This window comes from Paramormyrops kingsleyae, chromosome 22, assembly GCF_048594095.1.
Source record: "Paramormyrops kingsleyae isolate MSU_618 chromosome 22, PKINGS_0.4, whole genome shotgun sequence".
NCBI classification, from domain to species: Eukaryota; Metazoa; Chordata; class Actinopteri; order Osteoglossiformes; family Mormyridae; genus Paramormyrops; species Paramormyrops kingsleyae.
In genome coordinates, this window is record NC_132818.1 from 19,143,442 (window position 1) to 19,170,673 (window position 27,232).

General features: G+C 46.4%; 3 protein-coding genes across 3 annotated transcripts in view; 2 read left to right on the forward strand and 1 right to left on the reverse strand.

Moving 5' to 3' along the window:
• Positions 1 to 6,639: 6,639 nt before the first annotated feature.
• Positions 6,640 to 8,883, forward strand: tcap (titin-cap (telethonin)). Its single transcript, XM_023835524.2, has 2 exons — positions 6,640 to 6,927; positions 7,473 to 8,883. The coding sequence occupies exons 1-2, from the start codon at positions 6,779 to 6,781 to the stop codon at positions 7,861 to 7,863; spliced, it is 540 nt and encodes a 179-aa protein (XP_023691292.1). The 5' UTR covers positions 6,640 to 6,778; the 3' UTR covers positions 7,864 to 8,883.
• Positions 8,884 to 15,139: 6,256 nt separating this feature from the next.
• Positions 15,140 to 27,232, forward strand: part of LOC111856058 (integrin beta-3-like) — a 58,406-nt gene continuing 46,313 nt past the window's right edge. The window contains exon 1 of the mRNA XM_023835685.2: positions 15,140 to 15,295. Coding sequence (XP_023691453.1) covers positions 15,262 to 15,295 — 34 coding nt within the window. The 5' untranslated portion in view covers positions 15,140 to 15,261. The remainder of the gene's footprint in view (positions 15,296 to 27,232) is intronic.
• On the reverse strand, positions 16,440 to 21,056 carry LOC140581690 (uncharacterized). The gene is made up of 7 exons (XM_072705181.1): positions 20,897 to 21,056; positions 20,097 to 20,187; positions 19,293 to 19,408; positions 18,187 to 18,365; positions 18,047 to 18,103; positions 17,663 to 17,739; positions 16,440 to 16,552 (listed from the first exon to the last, which is right to left on the reverse strand). The coding sequence occupies exons 1-7, from the start codon at positions 20,975 to 20,977 to the stop codon at positions 16,440 to 16,442; spliced, it is 714 nt and encodes a 237-aa protein (XP_072561282.1). The 5' UTR covers positions 20,978 to 21,056.

Here is a 27,232-nt window from a genome sequence, read left to right on the forward strand (position 1 = left end):
CACTGTAACCCAGAGCACGTGGAGAAGCCTCAACCGAAAACCCAGTCTTGCAGGGAATGGGTCATTTTTGTTAGCAGGGAAATACGGGCACAGTACAGAAAGAGTGGGCAACATCTTTATTTTCAGCCCAGCTGGTTTTACCTAAAATGGCCACAAGGAGGCACTGTGGACGTATGTCAAATTTTGAGCACCGTTGCATTCCAAGCCGAACTCGATCTCACTTAGGGGCCGATTTACTTTAATTTATTAGAATAACAAACACTCACTTATTGGCACGGCTGAAGTGAAACGGGACTTAACGTGGGCTGTCGGGCCTTGCTGTAGGGCCAGCCCACGAAGCCACGCTTCCGCTGCAGGACCATCGGCGTCCCCGCGTGGACATCAAAGCCTCGCAGCAGGTGCTCCGTGACGCGAGGGGGAAGCGGGAGCTAAGCCTGGAAAATCTGTGTGACTTTCACGGGGGGGGGGGGGGACTGTGGACAGGATCAGAGCCAGGATTGTGTCTAGGAGGGCCAGGGAGTGAAATGTATAACAAGCATCAATGTGAGTCCTCAGTGACACAGCCAGTGTTTACAGGGAGGTCTGAGCTCATCAAAGCTCAGAACTGAGCTTTAACTGTTTGGCTGTGTGAGTCACTGCCTCTTCCGGGGGCAACTGTGGGTGGATCTCCTGGGGTCTTGCACCACCGGTGGGGGAGAATCATGTTTAGGGCCAGCATCTTCCCCTTCTATGGGTGGCACATTAAGGGGCCGCTCATTAGTCATTTCTGGCTTTTTTGCGCAGGTCTCGACTTTGATCCACCACTGGCTCTCTCATGTGTGACCCTTTCCACCCAAAAGACTGCAAACTGATACATGCAAATGCCTAAAAGCGACATGTTATGGGAGTTCATCAGTTTAACGGCCTTCAACAGTAGGTGGCGTTGTGGTTAAGGGTGACACAGTGGTCCAGTGTACTGTAGCTTCACCCCCCCCCCTGGGCTGGCGTTACAGGTTCATGTCCCCATAGTCCTGTGCTGTCTGGGACTGGATTCCGGCTCCCCGTCACCCTGAAGTGCAGGGCTCTTTAAGTCTGGCACTCGATTCCAAATCCAGGCCTTGTTTTCAGTTCTCCCAGGTAGTTAGTTTGATAATTACTGATTCTGATTGGTCAGAGGCTTCACACCTGGCTGACAGGTAAAGGAATGCTGGGAAATCAACATGGCTTGGGCCTCGATGACCGTGAATTTCCCTGCTGTGTCACATAAGGGGTCATATATGGAAGATGGATGGAAATGCTCGGGCCTGGTGCTGTTGTACTGTCCTTTAACAAAAAAACACTTAATTCCATTTGTTCTAGGTAGAAAAAAGTATAAAAAAAATAACTGCTCAGCCAGCACTTCTGCACTAAGTGCCGTAACAGACTTTTGAGCATCTGGAGTTAGCTGTTAAAACCTAATCTTGATATAACAGTTAATATTGTTTAATGACATTAATGTCACTGCTGTGCCCTGCGATGGGTTTGCGCCCCATCCTGAGTTGTACCCTGCCTTTCACCCGCAGCCTCCAGGATAGGCTCCAGACCCCTCGCGAATACGACAAGCAGTTTCAGAAAATGGATGGATGGATATAATTTTTAATATCCGAGTTTATGTTCATAATAAGCAGAACAGCCTCGGGGACCTCAATACGTCTTGTGACAAAAAAACTATTTTTTTTCCCTCATTAAAAGCTAGCTTAATTTTAAGATTAAATTTTAATTATTGAAATTCACCAATACATAAATACGATACGAGTCTAAAGTTTATTGCTGTGGGTTTTTGTGTTGTCTGTGTTTTGGTCTATACATGAGCAAATATGTTTAATAGAAATGTTTCAAGAAGCCAATGCAAAGTGTATTAGCTATACTGTAAAAATCGAGGGTCTTATGGTGGTTCAGTGGATTTGGGTTTGTCTTACGAGAAAAGCCCAGAATCACTAGGCAGTGTTATGTTACAGTATGTGATGTCACCGCAGTGACGACGTGTGCAATCCCACAGCGTAAAATCCAGGTTTAACCACTGACTTAAGATGGCTGTAGTCACCAAGTCACAAAGGCAGAGCTTTTTTACCCGTATGACTAAGCCAACGTCACCCTGTGCGTAAACTGACCTGTGGTGACACTACACGAGCTGTGTCTATAAAAATAGACGCACATGGTGGGATGGAAATGCAAAGGTTCACCACTCAAAGGCGGGGGAGACACTGTGGAGGGGACTGGGGGTGGAATAATGCGGCCCCCGCTGTCTCATGCCTCAGGGTGCAAGGCGGAGGGATCGTCCATCCTGGGGGAGGGGGTCGGAGGATGTATCTGAGGCCATTTAATAGCAAGGCCCCTTAAACCTGTATTTTTGGTTACAGATTAAGCTCTTTGTTCACTTTGCTAATTGCTAGTACTTCGTATATATCTATGGCTAAGAGAACTGATATCGTCCCTCTCGCGAAAGTCTCGGGAGTGTCCTGTCCCACTGGGGTTGTATTGCCCCCCCCCCCCCCTCCATAATTTACGCACATGTACTGAGATGCAATATTCTTATGGTATTTTATAAAGCACCACGATTCATTTCCCCATACTGTGGGGGGGCATGGTATTTTCCAACCAAGATGCTGCGGTAAACGGTATTACCGTAATGCTTCCCAAACCGAGCCTGTACCTTCTCCCAGTTGTCCCTCAAACGCTTCGGTGAAATCAATACGCTTAAGGTGGGATGTCTGAGAGCATAAACCTGACGACTGCAAGTTCACCACCCTAGGGGACACTGTAAAAGTACCTTACAGAAACGTTCTTCCCCTGGATTGTTCCAGTAGATCATCCAGCTGGTTCTTCCAATAAGAATATTGTCTGAGCATCTAGCATTTGCATTGTTTAGTCCTTTACTTTTATAGTCAATATTACTGCTTCTTCATCCCTTTTATATTACGCAGAAAAAGTTTAATGTATGTGTACCAAAGACTTTCTTAATTTTCCTGTGTCATAGCTACCGTGCTTAAGGTCGCTAAGCCAGGTATCGCTTAGTATGCGAGGTTGCTGCTTGCGTTGCGAGTGCTAAGCAGAGTAAACGCTACCGCGTAAAGTGCGGTGAGCAAACTGCTTACTGACGCCTGGACTGCGAGCAGCGGTGTCGCAATTACATCTGAGCTGTGTACCGGAAATGGATGGCGCCATCTTGTGGAGAGGAAGGCAGAACATGTACGAGAACGTTATAGCGATAAGTTTCACGTTTCTCCTTTGTGTTGCCCCAAGTTCAAGCAGACGTCTGTCTCTTTATGAGGACCTTAAAGCTGGTGAGCGTCACTGTAAGACGTCAAGGTGACCACAGGTATTAAAACACACATTAGAGAAGCTCGGTTGGTCCTTTGTGACTGTTGGAAAGGAGCTAGAGATGCTGGGGTGTTTTGGTGGGCGGGGTGTTTTGATTCCGTTCTATTTTTGCCCCTATGTGTGGGCCTGAGCTTTAGCGTCACTGAAAATCCCCAAAGTCCCCATCACATGTCAGCACCACCACGGTTACAGCCGATGACCTTACATGAGATGTCCGGGATGTTCGGGGACACGAAGTCCAGCAATCCGGACCCCATTCTACTTTAAAGCCACACCCCTCTGCCCTCCCACCTCAGACAAGGCCTTATAGCCCCCCCCCCCGCTCCACCCCCAGGGCCAGTGGGTGTTCTTTCGGTGCCTGATAGTCTCCGCGTTATATAACTGTCCACTTATAAAAGGGCATGTCTTTCAACAAAGCGCATCTGTTAAAACACACACAGGAATCCCTCCCACGGTTTGTTTTGATTTTTCCCATAATTCCTTGATGTAAAAGAGACGATGGCATCTTGTCAAGTCTCCTGACTCTTCCATTAATCTTCTGTTCACTCGTTCCTCTAGGACTTCGTTGTCCCATATCGACTCCGTGCATGTGTCTGGGCACAGGCATTCCTTCCAGTTTATTTGGATTCGTTTTCCCATAATGCCCTGCACGGTCCACCACCTGCGATGGCATCTGTCCGCTATCCTAATTCTTCCATTAATTCTCTTTCCATTGTTGCAGTCCTCTTTCTCATTCCATTGTCCATCAGCAGCATTAATGTGCCCTTGTGTGTGTTGACAAGTTTTCCCTTCACTGATATGACTAGAACTTTCCAGAAGACCTTCCTAAACTGTGTCACACATAGTCACTTTCTCCTCCATTCCTGTGTCAGGGTATCTCCTAAATGCTTGTGTTTATAATAAGCCAGGGGGTTCCTGACACTCCACAGAGTGACTTTATCACACCGCATTTTATGTTTGCGGCTTGTTGTTTCATTCTCACCCTGACACACTCTCTCCTTCCTCATCCATCCCCCCTTCAATTCTCTTCCTCCAAACACAATTTCTGTGTTTTTTTTTCCACTCCTCTCTCATTCCCGTGGATTAGAGAGGTACAGGAAAGGCCACAAAACCAGAACTCACCCTACCTCAGTCTCTCTCTCTCTCTCTCTGTCTTCCTCTGTCAGATCTTTAACATCTCGCCACCCTATCGCTTGAGGTTACGCAACGCTGCATTCCAGACAGTGCGGAGGGAATGACTGTCCAGCTGAAATTATTAATCTTTCCATCCGAGCCTCTCTGAAGGACCTTCGGTCACCATCGCCGTCTCCACCGTCATCACCTGACCTGCTGAACTGAAAATAGGAGTTTGAGGTGGGAATTGTGGTTCTTATTGCTTTAATACCATATATCCATCCACTCAGTGTACAGTCCTGTACGGATTTTTTGACACGTGTCGTGTCCTGATCTCAATGCGCTGAGTTTATTTCCAGAACATAGACACACACATCACATTCTATCCACTTATTAAGTTTCATAAACTGTAATCCCCCTCTCGCCACCTTAATTGATGTCCCAAGGGTCTTTCCAGTAAGTGTCCCGTTGGGACTGGGGGTGGACTTGTATCGCCCTGTACCAGTTACATCACAGTCTGCACCTGTATGAGTGTGTAACCTAAACCCAATCCTGGGACTTCTGAGCTCCTTTCTGGAATGTGAAAAATATGAGGCACATGTTTAATTGTTTGATTTAAAAAATAAATCCAATATGGACATATTTCCGTCAGTGTAGTTCGATACGTGTGTCGGCCACTCCCTGGTAAGGGTCACTGAAGCAGGTGACGCATTTTAATGTTATGTGTATATGATTCAGCGTTTTGTTTTCTTGAAGTATTTGCTTGCCGTGTGGAAAGCGGCATGTGGTGGGGGGGGTGAGGTGGGGGCAAGGCAATGTCAGAGCTTAAACAGGACGGTGAGTCACAGGGGGCTGGGGGGGGGAGCACTGTGGGCTGCGTGAATGCGCTTCCTCGCTGGTTCTGCCGTAATCTGAGACAGGCAGGGCGTGGAGTGGGCGGGGCCTGGTTGGCTTGGGGGGCGGGGCTTAACTGCAAGCTTCGGGAAGAAAGCTTCTGCTTGATTTGTTTGAACGATTTTTATAATATTGAAATGTCGTATGTTTATTCTATAAATAGATTAAGACAAAAGCACAACAACTGTGTCCCATTGAGAATGTGTGGGTGTGTGTGAGAGAAAGAGATTAATTAATCAAAACTTTCCCGTCCCTGGATCTGTGCTCTCTCCCGACTGCAGATATGTAGCGTTCAAAAATAATACATACTGTGATGTGCTACAAACGTTTTTTATTTCTTTTTGAATTGTTCCATTTTGGTCTCTCCTACCTGCCCAGCTGGCGTACCCCCGTTCATCGTGCCAGTGGAAGCAACACCATCACCTGTCTGACCTTCGCATTTACACTACAATCTTAAAATCTGCACTACGTTACACTAATTTAGTCATTTTCTTTATTTGACTTCCTGGAGGACGGGCTCACCCTCTGAATCTGGTTCCTCCCAAGGTTTTTTTCCTACTAGGAAGTTTTTCCTTGCCACTGTCACCTCTAGCTTGCTCACTGGGGGCTTTGGGCCGGGATAATTTAAAGCGCTTTAAGACAATGTAAGGTTGTGAAAGTGCGCTGTACAAATAAAACTGAATCGAACGGAATTTTCTTTGCTTGTCACTCACTACACCGCACCTACTGTTGGACTAAACGTGGCAAAACTTAACAAAAGTGAGTAAGATCACATGACATTTTGTCTTTCTGATCTAGCGTCAGATAGAGTTCCTGCGTGTGTTCGAGTGTGACGCCCAGTGCCATCGGCAAAGACCTGGCCGTCGGCGCCCTTCAGCGTCCTTCCAAAAGCTCTCAGCTGCCGCGTGCCCCCCCCCATTATCAGAGTCTCCCTCCCCGCCATTGTCATTAACGTGCCGTACAGATGGCCGAGTGTGGTATTTGTGTAGGTCTGTCCCCACTTACAGAACATGTGTCTGTATCCCATTGTGTGTGTGTGTGATTTCAGAGGAATTACTGTTACCCATTTTATCCTGGGAGGATTAAAGGGGATGGCCGGGGGTTGCATTGTTGGACTATCAGCACACTCAGCTGTACTGTGCCCGCCCCCTCTCCCCCCGCCATCGTGTCCAGTGCCCCGGTGTCAAGTGTCTTGTCAGGGACGGTGCAGAGTGAGACCATCGATTGGAAATAGTAGCCGAGCGTCTATAAAAGCTGAATGAAGAGACCCCTCAGTAGACAGCCAAACTCACAGGCCACCAGCAGGCACCGAAACCCCCCCCCCCCCCTCAGAGAGAAAAAACCCGAGAGAGACACCCCAGGGGGGACAGGCAGTGAGAGACCTAGACATCCTCCGTAGACGTTGAGCCAGACCGCAGTACAGATCGCCAGGATGCAGGGCCGTACCATGCTGGTGAAGCAGGGGGGAAACGTGGCGGGGGCCAGACTGGCCTGCAGCGTGCGGGACGGAAACCCGACACGCAAGGAGAGCCACAGCGCCGACTGGAACAGCGTGGAGCTGAAGACGCAGCCGGAAGACGGGTGAGTGTGGGATTCTGACCGATTACCTTGTGATCATTAGCTCAATGCTTTACCTGCTGAGTATAGTGTGATTGTCGAAGGCTGCTTCTACTCACAATGTTACTCTACATCCAGCCCTATAAGCAGGTCTTCCAACTTACAGGGAAAATTTGGGGTTGGTGGCAGGATCAGTACTCCACCTCCTGGAAAAAGCTCCCACTGTTCTGTCTTACTAGTGTGGTGCTGGTGTATCGCACCGGCTGCACTCAGGTTCTCGTCCCTGAGGTGGTTTGTCATGTGGTTGGTCTCCTTACCGCTCTCTCATAACCCTGTTGGCTTCAAAGCATGTTTCACTTAAGCAGTGTAGTGCGTAAAACAGGTTTAGTAATCCTGTCTCTCTGAAGATAAAGCACTAACTTGCTTTTGCCGTGTTTAAATCTTTAATCGTCGTCTGGAAGTTCAGTGGCTAATTGATACAACCCTGAAAAATGCTGATGGAAGGACAGAGGCTTATAAACTCAGCGTTGAATCATCTATGATCTAATACGATACGCTGACCCTTACAGGCAAACCGTGCACGAGGTGGACAAGGATCGGCGCGAGTCCTACTCCCGCCAGTGGGAGGCGCGGCGGTTGGTGCAGGCCTGCCCCTCGGGGGTGATTCGCCTGGGCACCCTGGAGCAGGGGGTGAGGGAGCACCAGCAGCTACCCTACAGGAACACCCTGCCCCTGCCCATTTTCACCCCCGCAGAGCTGGGCGTCCGGCTGGGCCGCGGTGCCCCCCACATCCTGGAGGACCTGCGCGCCTTCCCCGTCCCCGACGGCTCCTGCCCCACCAAGAGGGAGGTGTGCGACATCACCAAGGACCTGCCACCGGTGCAGCCCATGCGCATGGACTTCGCCAAAGCGCCCAGATCTCTGGGCCGCTCCATGTCACAGGAAGCCCAGAGGGGGTGAAGAAGGGAAGAAGGGAAGAGAGGAAGAGGGCAAAACGTGGAGAGGGTGACAGAAAGACATTGGGGGAGAGGTGGAATGTATTGCCTGAAAACGGAAGTAGTTTATATAGGAATTCCATTCAAAATAGAAGTATATGGAAATTACAATTATATTTATATATTCCGTGGGTATTTTTTTGCATCTTAAACATCCCAAACTGTTTAGCTCTCCTGCATGGTTTGGGCAATTGGACTTCAGTACTCAATATTGTGTCCCCAGGTCACCCCCTTAAGTTTGAGTAGCAACTCAATAGTAGATGACTCAAGGAATCAGTCAGGAGATCTGTTTGCACACCTGAGGAATATGGGACGGGGTTAGGGAGCCGGCCATTATCGGCATGAGTGACAGTGAGGCCTGTCGACCCACCTTTACTGCAGATTGCAGATTCGAAGGATCAGTGTAGCTCGGCAGCGGGGGGGAGCGTCGCAGTGCCAGCGACGTTTATGCAGAGTGGCGATCGGTGGACTCTGGAATGTGGCTACAGGAAGTAGGAGATTGAAGGGCCTTCAAGACCCAGTATTAGGAGGCTAAGATGATCGAATCCAAGAGTGTAATGTCCGACGGAGGTGATGCCCTTATGAGTGTAACTGTAGAGGGCTTGCATGAAGGAAGCTACTGTACTGCCATACCTTGGCTTTCGGACCTCGGCTCTGCAGCGCAGGCTGGTCCGTGTCCAGCCTTGTTTGTTTTTCTCACCTCTGAGCCCAGTGATACCGCATGGTGCTTCCAGGGAAAATATGCTGCGCGAGTTCGTAATGAAGACGAGGGCCCTTAGCCAAGGACGAATAAACGGTCTACTGTGGAAGATGGTCACCGTGGTTACGATTTCATCTCTGCCTCCGATTTTTGGAGAGGCTTTCGATTTGGCCCTTTGTCGACGCGCTAGCGAGACGCTAATGAGCTTTGCCCTCCTGTCGGCTTGTTTACATAGCTTGTGTTCATATTGTTATTTTTTACAATAAAGTTACAGAAACACACGCAGCCCTGGTTGTGCTTTGTCTTCACTCTCTCCTGATATACGTGTTAATCTGGGTTTTCCATACTATCTGTGTTCAGCAGAGGTGGAAAATTCAGGCCAGAAAGTACAAATCCAGACTAAGGTTTTGATTCAACAAATTCTGTGAATACTCTGTGACTGTGACTCTTTATACTCAACTGGTTGGAGTACTCTGTGACTGTGACTCTTTATACTCAATTGGTTAGGTGAAACAAAACCGATGTTCTGGATTTGTACTTTCTGGACTTGAACTTTCCACCTCTGGTGTTCAGCCCTGTGTCCTTAAGTTTAACTGGAGTCCTAACACCTACCTGGTAACTTCCAAGGCCACAGACAGTAAATTACGATTCTGAGAAGAATTTGATGTGTTTGAACTCACTATCCTCCTTTCTACAGACCAGAAACTAGTTCTATTGAAGTTCCATTGAATATTTCTTAAGAGAAGAGGGTTACTACAGCTTCCAGAAGGCTTATAAATGTGATAAAGTTGGTCCAACCCTGTGGCTATGCATGACACAATACCCAGAAATACAGCCAGATCTTCTGATGTGGTTCTTCAGTGAATCCTGGTTATACAGCCTGGAAATGCAGGTCCTGAGATCTAACGGTTTGTCTTGCATGTGCAGCTTCCTGCATCACTCTGAATACGGCCACTACGTGTTTGCTAAAACTTCCTTTGACCTTTGACCTTCGATATTACCGCAAACGTACAAGAGCCTCGTGTGTCCACTCTGTTGCCCATATCTGCATCGGGGGGGGGGGGGGGAGTCTTTTTTTCGAACATCAGAAACCCAGGCTGTGATTGTTGTCTGTCTGCTTCACTTTTGGCACAGACCTGTGCAGCAGTGCTTGTGTTGTCTGTTGGCATTCAGTGATGTGATGTTTCAGACCGGGTGGGGGGCGGGGGGGGGTGTCTGTTGTGACGTGTGGACTTTGGGAAAAACAGCCAGTCAGGTGTTAAGCTGTGTTGCTGCTACCCCTAAAACTTTGTCTGCAAAGGCAGAAAGTGAGTAAATACCTCTGAAAAGAGATCTGAGAGAAAAAAAAACAGAAAGTGAATGTCTACCCACTGAAAGAGGCGTCCAAACAGACTGGAGCTTAAAATCAGTGGCTGAGTGAGTTTTTATTTGCATTGTTGCTGTTTTGATGCACTGCAATATTCCCATCCATCATCGGTCGGGATCAGCCCTTGATCCAGGACTCCGCCTACTCATGGCCTCTCCCAATCCACCAATTTTACCTCAAAGCGGCCTGGACCTTCAATGCGGAGGCAGCCGTCATACGTCACATGACTAATGTCCATCCCCAAGATATAGAAGCCAACATCGAGCAGGACTGACAGATCACCATCCTACTAAATTCTACCATAAAATGGAAAAACCACAGGCATGTAAAAATTAGAAATACATATAAGTAAGGGGTAAACAATATGGAATCGATGTGAGACGGTTGCCATGGGAGACCGGAAAAAAAATAAAAATTCAACTGCTCGGCCCAGAAAGTACCGTGACATTCATCCCTCTTTCTGTTGTTAAGTTTCTTTCATGTATGCTGTCAGTGAGGCTGATCGCCAAGAACATGATGTCCTCACCCTACCTCCCTCTGAAGCCCCACCCCCCGCCCCCCGTGTTTTGTTTTTGCGGGTGTCCAGATGCCACTGGCATTAGCAGGGAGCTAAAACTCCGACATGGACACCTCCTCATCTACTCTTACTGTGCCTCTGGCTCCTGTGAAGGCAGCCCATCCGCTGCTCTGCCTCTCAGACGGCGGCTCCTGGGCCTCCTGCCCGCCCGGCCCGCAGCCCAAAACAACTCAAGCCAGCGGCCAGGCCAGTGTCCCCTGAGCTGCAGTCTTCCTGCCCATACTGTTGCCAGCAGGGGGGGGTAAAGGGGCTTGGACGTGTGTGCAGCATCCCATCTACCACTTAATCCTAACTTAGGCCAGACCCTTCGGGCTCCAATTGGAACTGGGGGGTATTTATTTATCTTTCATTCACTGATCCAAGAGGGCTCATGGGAGGCATTAAATCTCCACTAAAACCCCTCTGCTAGCTGAAAGCACAAGTAAATATATCATCTGTTTTACAGAAGTCGAGGAGAGGGCTTTATCTTAACCGAATCCAGCTCGTGCGGAACATCTCAACCTTCAATGCAACTATTTATACCAAGCTGATCTGCCGTAATTATCTCAGTTAAATACAGGTTTGAGATTGAGTCGTGAGCTTTATTTCATCGGCCTTCAGTTATCCGACGTGATTCTGTTTCTATATTCAACCAAAGCTTTGACTGTTAAGTACTTCTTTGCTGTTATTTCGGAGTTTTTCTTCGGCGGATGTTGTGGCGGCCAAATTCCATTCTTCCCTCGTCTCTCTTGCCAGAAAAATCTTGGGGGAAGATTGCATTTCTTGGTACCGCTTCTTTCCTTCCCTCCATCCTCCGTCGGCACGTCCAGCGCTTCCTAAGTCCAACTGAGGGGGCTGTCCTGTTGTGTGAAATACGTAAATTGCACTAACCATCTGCCCGATTCCCGCTACCCATCCACCCCGCCATGTGCGCTGGGGCTCTTGGGCGGTATGAGCCCGATGGAGGTGCAAGGGAGCGGCCACTGCCTGCCGAGACACGGCTCAGGGGAGCTGAGTAAGCGGCGCTGGTCTGAACACTTTTCATCGCTGCCTTCTGTTTGTTTGGTGACCCTGGAATAACATCAAGGACCCAAGGGGGCCGTGATTTGGACGGTAGTGTAAAAGACTACTGCCTTAAGCATTCTACAGGTCGTTGTTTTCGGCGCAACAAGTCAACACAGTGCCGATACTTGCATCATCATCACAGTCTCTAGCCATATGGCTACATTCTCTAAAACAAACTATATGCGAACGCGGTCCTAAGGGGCGAGAAAAGCCCACGTGCATTTGCCTTGGCAAGGACAGAACCGACTGATTGACAGAATGTTTGTGTATATTGCTCCGGAATGAGGGCAGATAATGTTCCAGAATGAGGCCTGACATCAGTGGCTTTTCCTTCAAGCCCATCCCAAAGTTGAGGGTCATGTCTGTCTCTCTGATGTCCCACACCACCGCTCCCTCCTTTTCTGTACCTTTGTATCCCCAAGAACTGGGGCAGCGAGCCTTTAAGCCCTTTCTGGCCCAAAGAGGAACAGGTGTGGACAATCCAAACTTTTAAAACTACGTTTTAGTAAAGCCACCAATTGTCTGTGGCCTAAAAAGCAGAAGGTATCTTCGTTTGTTCCTTTGTTGATAAATTGAAGCCAATAATAGAATTTAGAGATCAGTGGTCATTGTTGACACACCACAGCACACAACAATGAAATGTATCTTCTGCATTTAACCCATATGTGGCATAATGGGGGGCAGCTAATTCAGCGCCCAGGGGCGGTACCTCGCTCAGGGTGCCTCAGTGGTGCCTTGCTGGTCACGGATTCGAACCTGCAATCTTCCAATTACAAGCACTTCCCTAACCATTAAGCCACCACAGCCCACAAAAATAGCAAGCGGGCTCATATTCTCCTTTCTGCTTCTTGATATCAAATTTATTAGAGATAACGAAGATTCCTCTGTTCGCGGTGCTTGTATAATTCACATGTGACCAGGAAGCGTCCCGAGCCAAACGCCTCTTCTCTACTGCCAACACTGGCACAAACACACTCAGAGTAACGATGTCCAAGCAGAAACAGGAATACACTGTATCCCACAGAGAGACTGACAGACTCGGGCACTGGTGCGACCCTGATTGGTGGTCATGTTCACATTGAAGAGATTCCCCCCAATGTAGGTTGATGCAAGCAACAGACAGCGTCCTCCACAATCCCCATCGCATGCCTGCCACCTAGTGGCCAGTGGTTTTGAGCTAGCATTCTGTGGGGAATGAGTTGATAATTACAGGAGGAGTGGAAAAGCTGTGTAAAACTGCTATGTTTACCACCACTCAAACCATGCACTTGTGTGGCTCCCCCTGTTGGCCACAAACAGTGACTACACTGGGGCAGCAAAGTGATTTTTTTAAGCAGAGCCCCAGAAACAACAAATTTGCCCCAGACTGTTTTCAGCCAACGGCTCTTGTCTTTTTTTTTTTTTTTTTTATAACGTACAGTTTCTTCTCAGGATATGGTGCTGGGTTCATAATAAACAAGGTTCTGAGTGCTGCTGCAAAACCAAACAAATGCTTGCCTGACTGATGATTTCACAGTTTCCCTGTATAAATTCAGCCTGCATCTTGCTCATTAACTGGGTAGAGTTTGCATGACCCTGGGGACAGACAACACGAGAGCGGTTCCTGAGGCACATTCTGAAGAAAAGCTAATGAAATTCGAGAGAATATTCCATGGAAACACAGCCTTTGGCTTCAGCAATCCCCTCTCTCATGTTTTTTTTTTCCAGGCTTTGATACAATTTCTTTCATGCTGTACAATATTCAGAGTTTGGGCAAGCTGTCCAAATACATCCTTCGTTAAGTGTAGAGCTCAGAAAAAGGTTTATTTAAAAAGCATAGCAGGAAAAAACAACTTTTTGCAGTCACTTTTGTATTTCACTAATTCATTTATATGGAATTTTAATAAATTCACCAGCTGTAGTAGATTATTTTAACAATAAAAAACTATTGAAATGACTCTATTCTGCTACTGAAATTTTAACATTTACACAAATTGGATATATTTAAGAGAGTGTACATTTAAGTCAGTGTGTCGTGCTGTAGCCTAATGCTGTCAGACTTTGGTTCTAAATTGCCTTTAGGGAGCATGTATGTACCCTGCACCTCCTCCAGGGTGCGCTCCTGCCTTGTGCCCCATGCGTCCTCCATGCCCTTGATTAATGCCTGCATGCCCTCAAAACCAAACGACACACTGACACATATGAAGGGTCATATCCTTTACACAGCACATCGTTGCAGCAACAGCTAGGCAGTTACCCTCGCAAATGATCAGGACGTCTGCAACGTATCTGAGTAGCTTGGCCAGGGAAAGATGACAGATGATCAATATACTGCAGAATAAGAGGCCGGCTACATTTTCTTCAGAGTTACGTCATTAATATGACGCAATTCATAAGACTGAATGAAACGGACATGAACGGCTATGAATGGCAAAACAGACTACATTCTACAAGTAGCCAATGTAATAACTTCCATAATCTCATACTATCATATAACTTCATATTATTACCCTTAGCGTTGCAGTTGATTCCATCTTTTACTTTTCCGCTGTAGGACCTTAATCGGGCTCCAGATGTAGGTTTTACGGAGAGTTTCTCTGAAGTCAGATGGATAATGAAGTTCTACACCAAAGTCTGCGTCATGCATGTGCTTCAAATGCAAAGCAAGCACCATATCTCTATTTTTTAAAACCCAGTTTAATTTTTTTCAATCCGGTCTGAGGTTTCACTACCCAGAATTCCCTGAGCCCCCCCTCCGCCGCATCGAACACTCCCATCAAAGTGAAAGCTGTCTTCACATACAGCAGGTCTCCAGACCAGAGATATGGCAGCCCATGACTACCCGAAATGGCCGTAGGGCACCCTGGTACACATGGAAGTCCCAGCTAGCTCCCTGGCTGCATGAAGGGCGTTTGGGGATTAACAGCGGGGCTTCATAACGATCCGAGGACCAAGCAACAGGAACCGGGGAGGCCTGCGAGAACCCATGCTGTCAAAAAGCGGAAGCCGGGCTATTTGCATGTGTCTGCGAGTCTCACTCCCAACGAGACTGCAGAGTGTGAATGGAGAGTAGGTCAGACATCGTTTTCCAGTTTTCATGATGGCATGTCCTGTGGCAGCTCTAGTCTCTGCTGTAGCCATCAGCGAGTCAGAAACCATTACCAGCGCTTATAAATGCATAAATGAATATAATCAATACACTGAGATATCATTAGTGTTGAGGAGTAACTAGTTACGTGTAACGGCGTTATATAATTAAATTAATAAAATAAAACAAATGTAACTGTAATCCATTACCGGAGAAAAAATATGTAATTAAATTACAGTAAATAATCAAAGTGTCGGTGATTGCAAAAGAGTGACATCCCAATATATTCATTTCGATTAAAAAAAAGAAAAAAGTTTATGTGTAGAACATAGCATTCATTTAGTTGCTTTGCAGCTTTTCGCCGGGCAGAAACGCCGCCTTCTTCCAGACAGCATGGTTCCGCAAAGCCACTAGGACAAATCCGTTGTCATTGATTGGTTCTCTGCGGCGCCTCTCGTCTGCCAATCAAATCAAAGCGCGTGGCTCTAATCAGCCTGAGCGCGGATTCCGTGTCGGCGGAGGAGCTGAGAATTTGAAAGTAATTTCATTCAGAATTCAGAAAAGGGGGCTCTAATATTACTGTATAGTGTTAATGCTGCAAACATAGAAATGTTTGAGGTGAAACCTGAGGAAAAGTCTACGGGTAAGCTAATGTGACCGCAATCAGTCACCTGCCGCCCGCCCCACCTGGTCATTCATGTGTTAAAGACGTAATTTAGTTCTGTATTTTGCTCGGTGCCTGTCCAGTAGTCTACATATATGTTTAATCTACATTCATGACAGACGTACTTCAATATTAGTTCAAATACAGAAACTGGTAGTCATAGGTGGAAATTAGCGGGAGAACATTTTAAACTGGATTTGAGAAAGCACTTCTTTACACAGCGTGTAGTTAGTTAGTGTAGTTATAGAGTATGGAATAGTCTTTCTGTTAGTGGCTCCCTTCAAATCAGAGCTAGATAAAATTATAACAACTCTGAGCTATTAGTTGAATTCTCCACAAAGCAGCTCATCCGGTTCGTAAATTTCTTATATTAGCCTAACAGACGCCTTTTACACAGCCGCACCTTCATTCATGAACCCTTTGATAAAAAATCTTAGGTAAAGTTAGTCCTCATTGAATAGTGATGTAAGCACCCTAAATGAGATCTAACACTCACTAACTAAATTAAGCATAGTTTTTTCATGAAATATTAACTCGGGTAGGTAATTAGGTTGTGAATATTTTACAGAACACCAAAAGACTAAAATAATGGTCCTAATCATGCATACTGTGCTTTTTGATGGACACACAGTGGTAGTTGTTGCCAGTTTGCCCTGTGCGGACACTTAAGCTACTGTACCAAAAAATGCATCGTGGAACAGAATGATACTGTACCATCTACACTCAATTTTGTAGACAGATAACAAAACCGCTTTGGCAAATACAGAGAACACAATGATCCAACAAGAAGATGCACACTGCACATGGACACACTCTCCCTACTTATCATTTCTTCGGTAATTGATTTATTTGATAGTTAGGGCTGGGTATATATTCTCTATTTTTGTGGTATTGGCTGATTTTTTTCAGTAGTATTGACTGAAAAATGTAAGGAGCAAATGTTTCATGTAATTTTCTTTTTTGTTAAAAGAATATTTTAGAAGCTATGCAAATTTTTTGTTTATTTGAAATCTGGGTAACACATTATAGATACGTTCATAATGCATTCATAAAGCATTATAAACACGACTATAACTATAAAAAGGCATAACACAACTGTACATATGGAGAGCTGTGTGGAACTTCAGAGCGATCTTCTTCTTGTACATCTCGCCACTTGCGTGGTCGACCTCCATACCTGCGAAGACGGATCCGCATCTCTCACACGTTTCCCTCCACAGTGTTGCGACACTCTAACTTGGGGCAGAAACAAAAGAGCGTTTCACAGCCGCCCACAGTTCTACCGAAAAAATCCATGCCCCATCTTTTCTGGGATCACCTCAGCTAGCTCATCCTGCCCCATCGTCATCTGCTGATTAGGCTCCTTTGGAATCATGCGATACTGTTGTATTTTACAGTTGTCTGGTAAGGATGTAATCCTCATGGTGCTTGATTTGTATAGCCCTTGTGTTTCATTATCTCTAGCTAACTTACACATGTTACTGGTCATTCACTGGAAACTGTGCCCAACTATACTTCTGCTTAGTTTGCTCTGCTGACAGCTGAATGCTTGTGATGTATTGTCTGCCTCCCTTCTATGTTGCTTCAGACAAAAGCATCTGCCAAATAAAGTAATGTAGTGTTTTATACTAGGCGATGGGAACACTCACTGAACTGCTCTGTCCCCACCGGGTGCATTTTACCCGGAATGCACTTGAGGAGTCCATCATTAAACCATGGCAAACAAGGTAAAAGTGCCGCACCATCGACGCGTGTCTTTTTAAATGCCGATTAACGTAAACAGTGCTGTCAGCGCAGGATACCGAGAGGGAACAAAGCCTCCTGAAAATTGGTGTTCAATTTCATCTCCGCGGTTTGTTTGTCAGTGTCATGGTAGCTCAAGCGCAAGTGATACAAATGAGTGCAAACAAATTCACTATAATCTGGGGAATGATTTTCTGGATGATAGGCGAATGACATGAGGCTCCAAAGGATGAGCGTTGATGTGACGACAGTGTCAGCAGAAGCTTTGGGCAGCTGTGTGGCGTCATGGAGAACGAGTTGGATTTGTTGTCGGGAGTCAGCAAGTCCGAGGTCCTGGAGAGACCACATCTAACGAGATACTGTAAGCCAGTGTTTCACGGCCCTGACCTCGGGGACCACCAGCTTCTGGCACACCATAACCAAACAATGAAGCACACCAAATACCTGATACAGGACTGGGTTTAGAGACATGGGTGTTAAAATGTTCACCTGTGGTTGTGGATAAAGGGGCAGGGGTGTTTATGGTTTGGATGAATGTGGTTAGGTTGTTCTAAGCAAGCCAGAGAATCTATTCTAAATCTGTTTTGGGGGCTTGATGGTTACCTGCTGAAGGCGGGATGCCAGAGCCCTCCGTCCACCATGCTCTGGGTGTGGGTGGAGATGGAGATGGGATAGCTCTCCTGGAAGACATTGCACAGCTGTCATACCCACATGTTGAGCACCTGTTAGCCTCTCCTTATTCTCTCAAGGCCAATTATGCAGTTCCCCGTTTCCTTTCTAGAACTTTCTACACGTCTTTTCAATGTTCTGTGTGCGCCAATGTAACGGCATGGCTGTTGGGTGTCAGCACCGTGCCCGCATGCGGTGGTGCCAAGGATTACCGTGTGGTGACCTCAGTTGACCCTCGGACCACACTCGCATGAGAGCCAGTAAAGTGCGGAACGATGGAAGAGGAACTGCTAGCTAGCTAAAGAGCTTCTTACTCACCTGAGCTGGTCCCCTCCGCTGTCTGTTTTCCCGTCCTGCCACAGCCGGTTTTGCTGACTTTGGTAGCATAACAGTGTGCAAAATCAATATGTTTTATTTATTCCCACACAGACAGAAATTCAAGTTTGTATATGTCACACCTATCTCTGAGGGAAGTGACGACCGGTGCCTGGTGGTCGCTGCAGGCCTGGTATGCGATTCCTGGCTGGGGCTGAGGCGGGATGATCCAGGAAGGGCTGAGGCAGAACGGGACTGATTGATAGTAATGGTGGCAGATCTCGGGGCTCTCGTCCTCCGCAGTCACAGGGTGCGTAATAGGCTGAGCACAAGCGCAAAGAGAGGGTGCTATGGCTGTATTAGGAAGTGGGGCATGCAGATCCTATGATGCTTTGAGCTATAATGTGAGTCATCAGTTGAGCATTCAATTCCTCATTAAGCAATATTTACAAAGCCAATAAAGGAGAGGCCACATAGGCCTGCATTTAAGGAGCTGTTAATCTAAAGGGATCAATGATGGAGGTCACATGACTACACCAGGAGAACCAAAACATGTTTGTCATTCTCTACCTATTAGAAAAAACAAATTGTGCTGGCAAACTCTTCAGCTCGGATTTGGAGTCTTAGAGAATCTAGGACTGAATCTACACTGCCAGTAAAAAATTAAAAATAAATTGCACACCACAGATTTGTACCACTTCTCCATTTATTTCATAAACTGTAGGTTTTTATTCTTCTTGATCACTCAACTTTCCAATGATTAACTATGAAGGAAAATATGTCAAATAAAACAAGTTTCCTTTATAACATTTAAAGAGTGTGGAACAGTGTATGTCTGACGACATATTAACTGTTTGTGTGGTGATGGCTTAGTCAAATTCTAGGCTGTCCTTTAACTTTAAATGCTCTAGTCAACTGTTTTATCCCATGAAACAGAGCAGTATTTAATGTCCCTTATAGAAAGAATGCCTTGAATATTCTCTGCTGTTATAACTGCTAGAGGAAGTTACTCAATCAGAGACATGCCATTTTCTTGCTAATAACGGTACTCAAATGATGCAAATGATGAACATACTGTTAATTTATTTGTTTGCAAAGAATTACTGTGTTTTTAGTAAATGTTAAGTAACATGCAGATGTAGAAAATCTCAGTGTGAAAAAACTTTCAACTGGTACAGCAGGAGCAGTTGCGCTCTCCGAGAATCAGAGAATTGCAGATGTAATATGACCCTTACTGACTGATCAATACCTCTGTAGCCGGAGGGGCCTGACAGTAGCCGAAGGAGTTGAGCGCAGACATGGTCATGTTGCTCATAATCACCTGGTGCATCTGGGCATTTTGGATCATCATCAGTTCCACCAGATCTAGTCACAGAGTGTTCGGATTAGCAAGGCACCAGTGTGGGAGCTCATGTAAAATGCACAAAGTCACTACACTAGGTACTGAGCGGCTATGGACCCTATATGCTGTGGAGTATTTTAGTGTGGCTCCTGCTCTTCTGTTCTGACTAATGGAGCTTGTTTGCACTGCTGTTTGGCATCCATTCAATAATTTCAATTGCTTTCTACAGTGTTTACTCTTCACTTGTTAAAACCCAGCTGTGGCACTGCTCCATATTATAATTACAATTATATTACTATATTATAATTAACACACCTCCAAGATGGGTAACAACTAATCAGGTACCAATGTTCTGTGGTACTGTACTATTTCTTATTTAAACTAGTTCTCCCATTTATTTTCAGCATGATTATGTGACATAAGAATTAGGTGAATTCGGTAAATGAATCCAATGTAAATGTGAATTAGGGTTTGCATTTCCTATTAAGCATATCTGGAGGGCAGGCTGAAGGGGAATCCATTCTCTAACAGTCTCTGGGTGGCCACAGTTTGCTGAATTATTGACAAGGATGAGATTTAAGGAGACTGAAGCAATCACAGGTCAAGACACCGCAGGTGCTGTTGATATATTGCTGATATTCCGGTCTGGACTGTCTGCAGGACAAGACACAGACACGGGTTGTGTTAGAGGGGCAGTGTACACCCCCGTACCTTCCTTGACATGTGCCCGGCGAATGAGCTGAGATGGATATGGCACCGCTGGCTGAATCTGCTGGAAGATCGTAGTGGGCTGTTGAGGAGCCTGTGGAGCAACAAACAAGGAAATCCCTGGCAAGAGCGGAATGCTGCACTTTTACAAAGTCTGAACCTCTAAAATGGTGGTTCTCAACCGTCTATCAATTGTTACCATGCCAGCTCAGTCACGACCCTATATCAAGTATTAGGTTCACATTAACCCTGTGTTCAAGCACACCGTGCACTCTGCAGTTTACGCCGATCGATGCCTATCGCACAAATCTTATTGTGCCAGTGAATGTTGAATTTAGCGTCTGCTTCTTGGATTGGTTGAGTGTTCGCTAGTTTTGCACGTACGGACCCAAGACCAGTTTATATAGGTTAATTCTAGGACTGGGGAATCTGATCCTGGATCAGCATAGGAACTTGCTGGTTTTAAAATGCTTACATTTCGAACTCTGCCTCGCGACCTTTTCAGAACTTGCCGCGACCCAAAATTGGGTTGCGACCCATGGGTAGGTTCAGTGTTGAGTACAGCTACTCTAAATGAGGCTGTTTCACAATATTCAAATATTACTCTATACTTTTAATGTACCACAGTTGAAAACATCATTTATTTCATTATCTTGCTACTAAATATCCATGCTTTTAAATAAACTGACAGCGTTGAAAAATAACGCGTATTACCATGACATAATATTGCATTAGTTACACCCTCCATTCCCCGTGATCGGATGAACGCTGAGACATTTCTTACAGCGAGGAAATTTACTTACGGGCTGCTGAATAATCTGCACGTTCTCAGTGTCTTGGTGACATGGCTGGATTTGCGAGTATGTGCTGTCTATCCACGCCATTATATGTAAATAACAGTGAAATGAAAACGGTCTTTTTCGGTGAGATACGCGAAGCTTAAAGCTGGTGCCTTTCGGTCAGGTTGCCATAGAGTCAGAGTACAAACAGGTAATTAAAGTCTCCTAGACGCCCGATTACGGCCACATAGGCTTGTTGGTTTTCCTTTGGTAAATGGAAACCAACCAAAATGGACATAACTCTGCCAACTGAGTTTTCTCATCCAATTAAAATTGTAAACTGGTGGCGAGAAATGTGCTACACGCTTTCCGATGAGCGTCACATATCCTCTGCAATAAGAGTTATCAAGAATAGATTATCAGTGCTTAACTACTGTAGATATTAAAATGTGCTTGGAGGATCAGCGCATATAAAGTCAGTTGAGGTTATAATATCTGAATCCATAAATATTTAATTTTATTAAAATACAGCTTTCTGAAGAAACGCTGCAAATGACCGCTGGGTGTACCTCATTCATATGTCGGCCGTGAGATTTAAAGTGACAACCGATGGAAGCCTGACTTTTGAGGGGGTTTACTGCACATTTTTTTTGTTTCTGTTTGGCCTTGCTTTCTCTCGCCATTACACCCCCACTGTAAATCACCTGGATGTGAAAGTAGGTGGGTTGTTCTTCACGTGGAGGCCTAATGGTTAGGGAAGCGTGCTTGTTATTGAAAGGTTGTTGGTTTGAATCCCATATCAGCAAGGCGCTGTCCCTCTTGCACTGCTCCCTGGGTGCTAAATAATTGCTGTTCACTGCTATATCACATATGGGTTAAATGCAGAGGACATACTTTGCTGTGGTGTGTTACCAATGAAAATTAATCACTTTCATTAACGGTATATAAGACGGAAAAATCATAGGATGATAATAGAGAAATTTTAAGTTGTGCCTGGAAATTTCACGTCTGTGGACGGAGGCCGTGCAAAGCACCGTGTTCCGTTCTGACGTAATGGTATTAGGCGCAATTCGGACCTGTCCTTTAACTGTGCAGTCCACACTAATTACAGCATACCCCTGGTGAGCTCTCTTTTTCTCGCTCCTGTCCTCCTTTCTCCCTTTCTTCCTGCATCCCTCTCGCCCACCATCCGCGGACTCTTTCATCCCCCCTTCTCCTCTCCCACATAGCGGCGCTTTAAGCTCTGTAATTAATCAATGTGACGCGGGTGAACACGGACGGATCGCGGTTGTCGGCGTGTGAGGAGATGGGAGCACAAAAGACGATCAGCTGAAAACAAGAGTCGTGGGCTGATAATCGCACACCTTTCGAGGGAGGCAGGAAAGGCAGGTCTGACAGCAACGCAACCCCCCCCCCCTCCCCCCTCAAAGTCTAACTATCTGCTGTACAATACACGTATTACGCGCTGATTGTGAGTTTTGGCGAATCGCATTAACCTGAGCACCAGTGTGATCAAAATACCTCCCCTGATTTAAGCCACGTAGCAAAGATTAATCTTTAGCTGCACCTGTTGAATGCGAGCCATACAAATTATATAAATAAAGGAAGGGAAATATTCAAAAATCTTATGAACCTGAGGCACTTGACCTTTTCAATAGTTTTATAGCGTGCTTCTTTCTGGTAGAAAGGAAAACAAAACTGCTGAATAATAATATGCAAAAGAAACTTGGCATGTATTAAATGGTTATGTTTTTATAAGCTCCCCAGATAGTTCGATCAATCATTCCCGTGACAAAACAGTGAATCTTCTGGAATGTTCAGACGGAGGCTGGTTAGTGCGGCTCACGCAATGAGTGCGGATGACGTTTTGATTGCTTCTCAGTCAGGTTTTCCAATCTAGATATTAGCTCTACAGATAAGTTTGATTGGGTGATCTGCTTTGATTGCGTTGTACTTATGATATGCGTTATGTGGGTTTGTCCTCAGATTAATTTCCCGTTGAGTACGACAGTAGTTATAAGACACAAACAATGAAATTTTATTTATTTATTAATGTATTTTTATTTGACCTTTATTTTTCCAGGCAAGTCACTAAGAACAATTTCGTATTTAGGATACATTGACGGACTGGCAATGGAAATAATAATTTCTCCCGGGTTCTGCCTGAATTTCAGCCTATGTAGTGCACTGTCAGTCGCAAACATATTTATTAAGAGGAAATCTGAGCTGCATGTATTAGATGTGTAACAAGTATACTCACTAGAGCACCTTGTCAAAGTTCGCTGCCACCACCTTTTTTTATTTAAAGAGGCTGGGGAGGTCCAGCCAAATAAGGACGCCAAAATATGAGAAAATCTTTATTAAATATTTCTCCGGATTACAACCCCTTCCCGAGGGCTGACACACATCTCACCAGGAATGATACAACCGCAATTCCCCCCCCACTCCACTCAGAATCCAAGTGTGCAGCACAGCAAGCTTAGAATCACAACACTCGTGCAAACCCTTACACACGGCAAACAAACCATTCCCGATGCACCTTCTAACCCCGCCCTCCTACTCACGACCGTAATCCGGGGATAAAATTCATACACACATACATACTCTCATTCATTCCAGATATACAATATTAAAAGCGGTTACTCCCCTGGGAAGAAGCACACCCGGCCCCCCCCGCATTCTCCAGGGAAGGGGAAGTTGGGGTTCCTTGATCAACAGGGGTCGTTTTAACCCGCTGTACCTTGCTGCCAGCCTTTTAAATCACGATGCCTATCCTTCAAAACATTACCCCCCCCCCGTAACTAACTAGCTTCATCCGCGGCCGGTCTACCACCGGCGACGGACACACCACAGTTTGCTGACAGCTCTCCAGCACCCCAAAGTTTCTCTACAAAACACCGCACAAAGAACACTCTCCCCCCCCCGAAATAGACGTCCTCTTTATAACTCCCCCTCCCCTCCCCCCACCCCCAATCCTAATCACAGGTGTTCCCCATTAACATCGCAAGGAGCGACCACGCCCAGAGCCGTTCACTACACTATCCCCCCCTCCAACAGGAGAGGACTCGTCCTCGAGTCACTGCATGTCATAATCCTTGGTCCAGGCAGGCAACCGTCTCTCTCGCCTCAGTTGCCATCTCTGAGGTTGAGGACCACCCCCTGTGTCAGCCAAAGTCCCTTGCACAGTCACAGCAGTAGGGCCACTAAACCCCACTTGCACAGCCGACTCTTCCCACACTTCACTCCCCGGCTCCACCACACAGCTCGATGCTGCAGTATCCTCTGTTGCCCCTGGATCTTCTAACTGGAAACCAGCCGCAGGAGCCTTTACTGATCGTTCCTCTGAAACTCCTCCTTGGGGAGTTCCGGACTGGAGGTAAATCCAACTAGCAGGGGAGTGCACCTCTGGAGGTCCTGTAGCACCTTTACCTCGCCGCCTCCACTCCTTCCACACAGCCCCAGGCCCCCTGGGAGATGAAGACACCTCAAAAGAGGAAGGCACACAAGGTTTTAGTCGATTGACATGAACAATAGTGTCCCCTCCCCCCTTTTCTAGACACACCCTATATAGCACCTCAGAGATCCTCTCTTTGACCTTAAATGGTCCCTTAAACCGCCGCTGTAACTTGGGACAAACACCCCTCCTTCTAGCTTTATCCCGCATCCATACCAACTCACCCACAGAATAAAACTGTGGCTGTGCTCTGAAATCATAACACCGTTTCTGTCTATGTGATGCCTCACTCTGGTGCTTTTTCACAGCCTCCACCACAGTTGCTAATGTCTGAGACACACTAGACACATACTCTGACATGGGTTTTAATCTTTCTCCATGATCCAAATTCAACATAACATCTACCGGTAAAACCATTTCTCGGGCAAACAAAACTTTATACGGGGTAAATCCTGTACTGGCGTGTACACTGCTTCGATATGCCATCATCACAAACGGCAGCAAAATATCCCAATTCGACTGATTGTGATTAACAAACAGTGATAACATTGTTGCGAGGGTACGGTTAAACCTTTCAACCAGGCCATCAGACTGTGGTGAATATGGGGATGTACGAGTCTTATTTATTTCTAATAGTTGACACAATTCTTGAAATACCAGTGACTCAAAATTTCTCCCTTGATCTGAATGTAAACTGCGAGGACAGCCATAGCGACACACCCATTCCTCCACCAATACTTTTGCTACAGTCACCGCCTCTTGATTCACCAGGGGAAAAGCTTCGGTCCACTTCGAAAAGTAGTCACCAATCACTAGAATGTATTTCTTTCCCCTCTCGGTCTCTGGAAGAGGACCCAGTATGTCCAAAGCCACCCTTTCATAAGGGCGTGCGGTCACTGTGGAAACTAATGGAGCTCGTGCGGACACACCTGTCTCTTTCCGTGATGCACACTCCCTACATTCCCTGCACCACCGACGAACATCCCCCGACCACCCTGGCCAAAAAAAACGTTCCCGAACCTTAGCCTGTACCTTCTGTATTCCCAAATGCCCCCCAGTCATGGTGTTATGCAGCCAGTAAAGAATACGCGGCACCATGTTCCCAGGGACTACTAACTGCGCCAGGGGTTCCCCACTAACCCCTTGCAGGTCTCCCACCTGCCTCACCAGCGCCCCATCACGCACCACTAGTTCATCCCATACAGGTAAATAACGCTTTAAACATGCATGCTTTACAGCTTCAGCCTGACTAACACCACCCTGTTTCAGACTAATTATCAACTGGATGTCACTGTCTCCTTGCTGTGCTTCCCGCAGTTCATCAACATTATTCACTTCCTCCGGCTTCTGGGCTGCAGTTTGGAGGACACAGACTTGCGGGTCTCCCACCTGGTCACCAAAAGAGGGTAACCTCGATAACACATCTGCATTCACATGCAACCTACCCGCCCTATGTACAATTTTATAATGGAAACTGGCCAACTGTTCCATCCACCGAGCTAGTTGACCCTCCAGGCCCTGGAAACTATTCAGCCACCGCAGCGAGTTATGGTCAGTCCTCAACACAAATTCTCTCCCCAAAAGATAATGTCGAAAATGCTTCATAAAGGTGACCATACTTAGGAGCTCCTTCTTCGTTGTAGCATATCTCCGCTCCGCCTTAGTTAATGCGCGGCTTGCATAAGCTACCACTCTCTCACCTCCCTCAGTTTCCTGAGAAAGCACCGCGCCAATACCCACATCACTAGCATCTGTGTCCAACACAAACGTTTTCCCTGGATCTGGGTAAGCCAGCACTGGAGATGTAATTAAGCAGGCTTTTAGAGTTAAAAAGGCTCTATCACAATCAGGACTCCACTTAAATCTCCGCCCTTTTTCCGTCAACTGGTGGAGCGGCCGTGCAATCTCCGCAAAACCTTTAATAAACCTCCTATAATACGAGGCTAAACCCACAAAACTGCGCACCTCAGTTTGATTTCTAGGTACTGGCCATTCTTGGACCACCTTAATTTTTGCAGGGTCAGCTCTAATTCCCTCATCTGAAATAACATGCCCTAAATAATGTACCTGTTTAGCAAACAGGTCACACTTAGCTGGTTTCACTTTTAAAGTTGCCCCCTGCAACTTCCCCAGTACCTCATCCAGTCGCTGGAGATGTTCCTCAAATGATCGACCAAACACAATAATGTCATCAAGGTACACCAAACATGTGGACCACTGTAGATCAGCAAGGACTAAGTCCATCAACCGCTGAAATGTCGAGGGGGCATTACATAAACCAAAGCTAAGCACATTAAATTCATACAAGCCCTGTCGGGTAACAAATGCAGTTTTCGGTTTATCCCGTGGGTGCATCTCCACCTGCCAATACCCACTGGCAAGGTCTAATGTAGAGAACCATGATGCATTAGACAAACTATCCAGTGCATCATCAATACGCGGCAATGGATAAGCGTCTTTACGGGTGACCTCATTTAACTGCCGATAATCGACACAAAGCCGCAGCCCCCCATCCTTCTTTCGCACAGGTACAATCGGTGCGGCCCATGGACTACGGGACGGCTGAATAACATCTGCCTCCAACATCTGCTTTATCTGAGCATCCACTTCTCTCTGTAAATGCAAAGGGACTCGCCGAGCCGGTATTTTAAGAGGCCGGGCCTCCCCAGTGTCAATTGTATGCATCGCCAGCTGCGTTCTACCCAAATCAGCATCTCCCACGCTGAAAACATCTGCACGTCGATGTAACATTGCCTGAACTGCACAAGATTCTGCTAAACTGAGTCCCTTTTTATCCAAGCCTAGATGTTGGAAAAGTTCCTCACCCGTCCACCACCGCTCGGGCCCCCCACCCTCTGTGTGGACAGCTGTCTGACCCACTTCAATGTCTGTGACCAATAAACCCA

Bases quoted from the DNA above. Each gene is read 5' to 3' on its own strand.
- LOC140581690 (XM_072705181.1), bottom strand. From the start codon at position 20,977: ATGGCGTGGATAGACAGCACATACTCGCAAATCCAGCCATGTCACCAA. The intron at 19,409-20,096 runs GTACGGGGGTGT...CTCTGTGACTAG, and splicing joins CCGGGCACATGTCAAGGAAG to ATCTGGTGGAACTGATGATG. The intron at 17,740-18,046 runs GTGAGTAAGAAG...AATGTCTTCCAG, and splicing joins AGCGGAGGGGACCAGCTCAG to GAGAGCTATCCCATCTCCAT.
- tcap (XM_023835524.2), top strand. From the start codon at position 6,779: ATGCAGGGCCGTACCATGCTGGTGAAGCAGGGGGGAAACGTGGCGGGG. The intron at 6,928-7,472 runs GTGAGTGTGGGA...TGACCCTTACAG, and splicing joins AAGACGCAGCCGGAAGACGG to GCAAACCGTGCACGAGGTGG.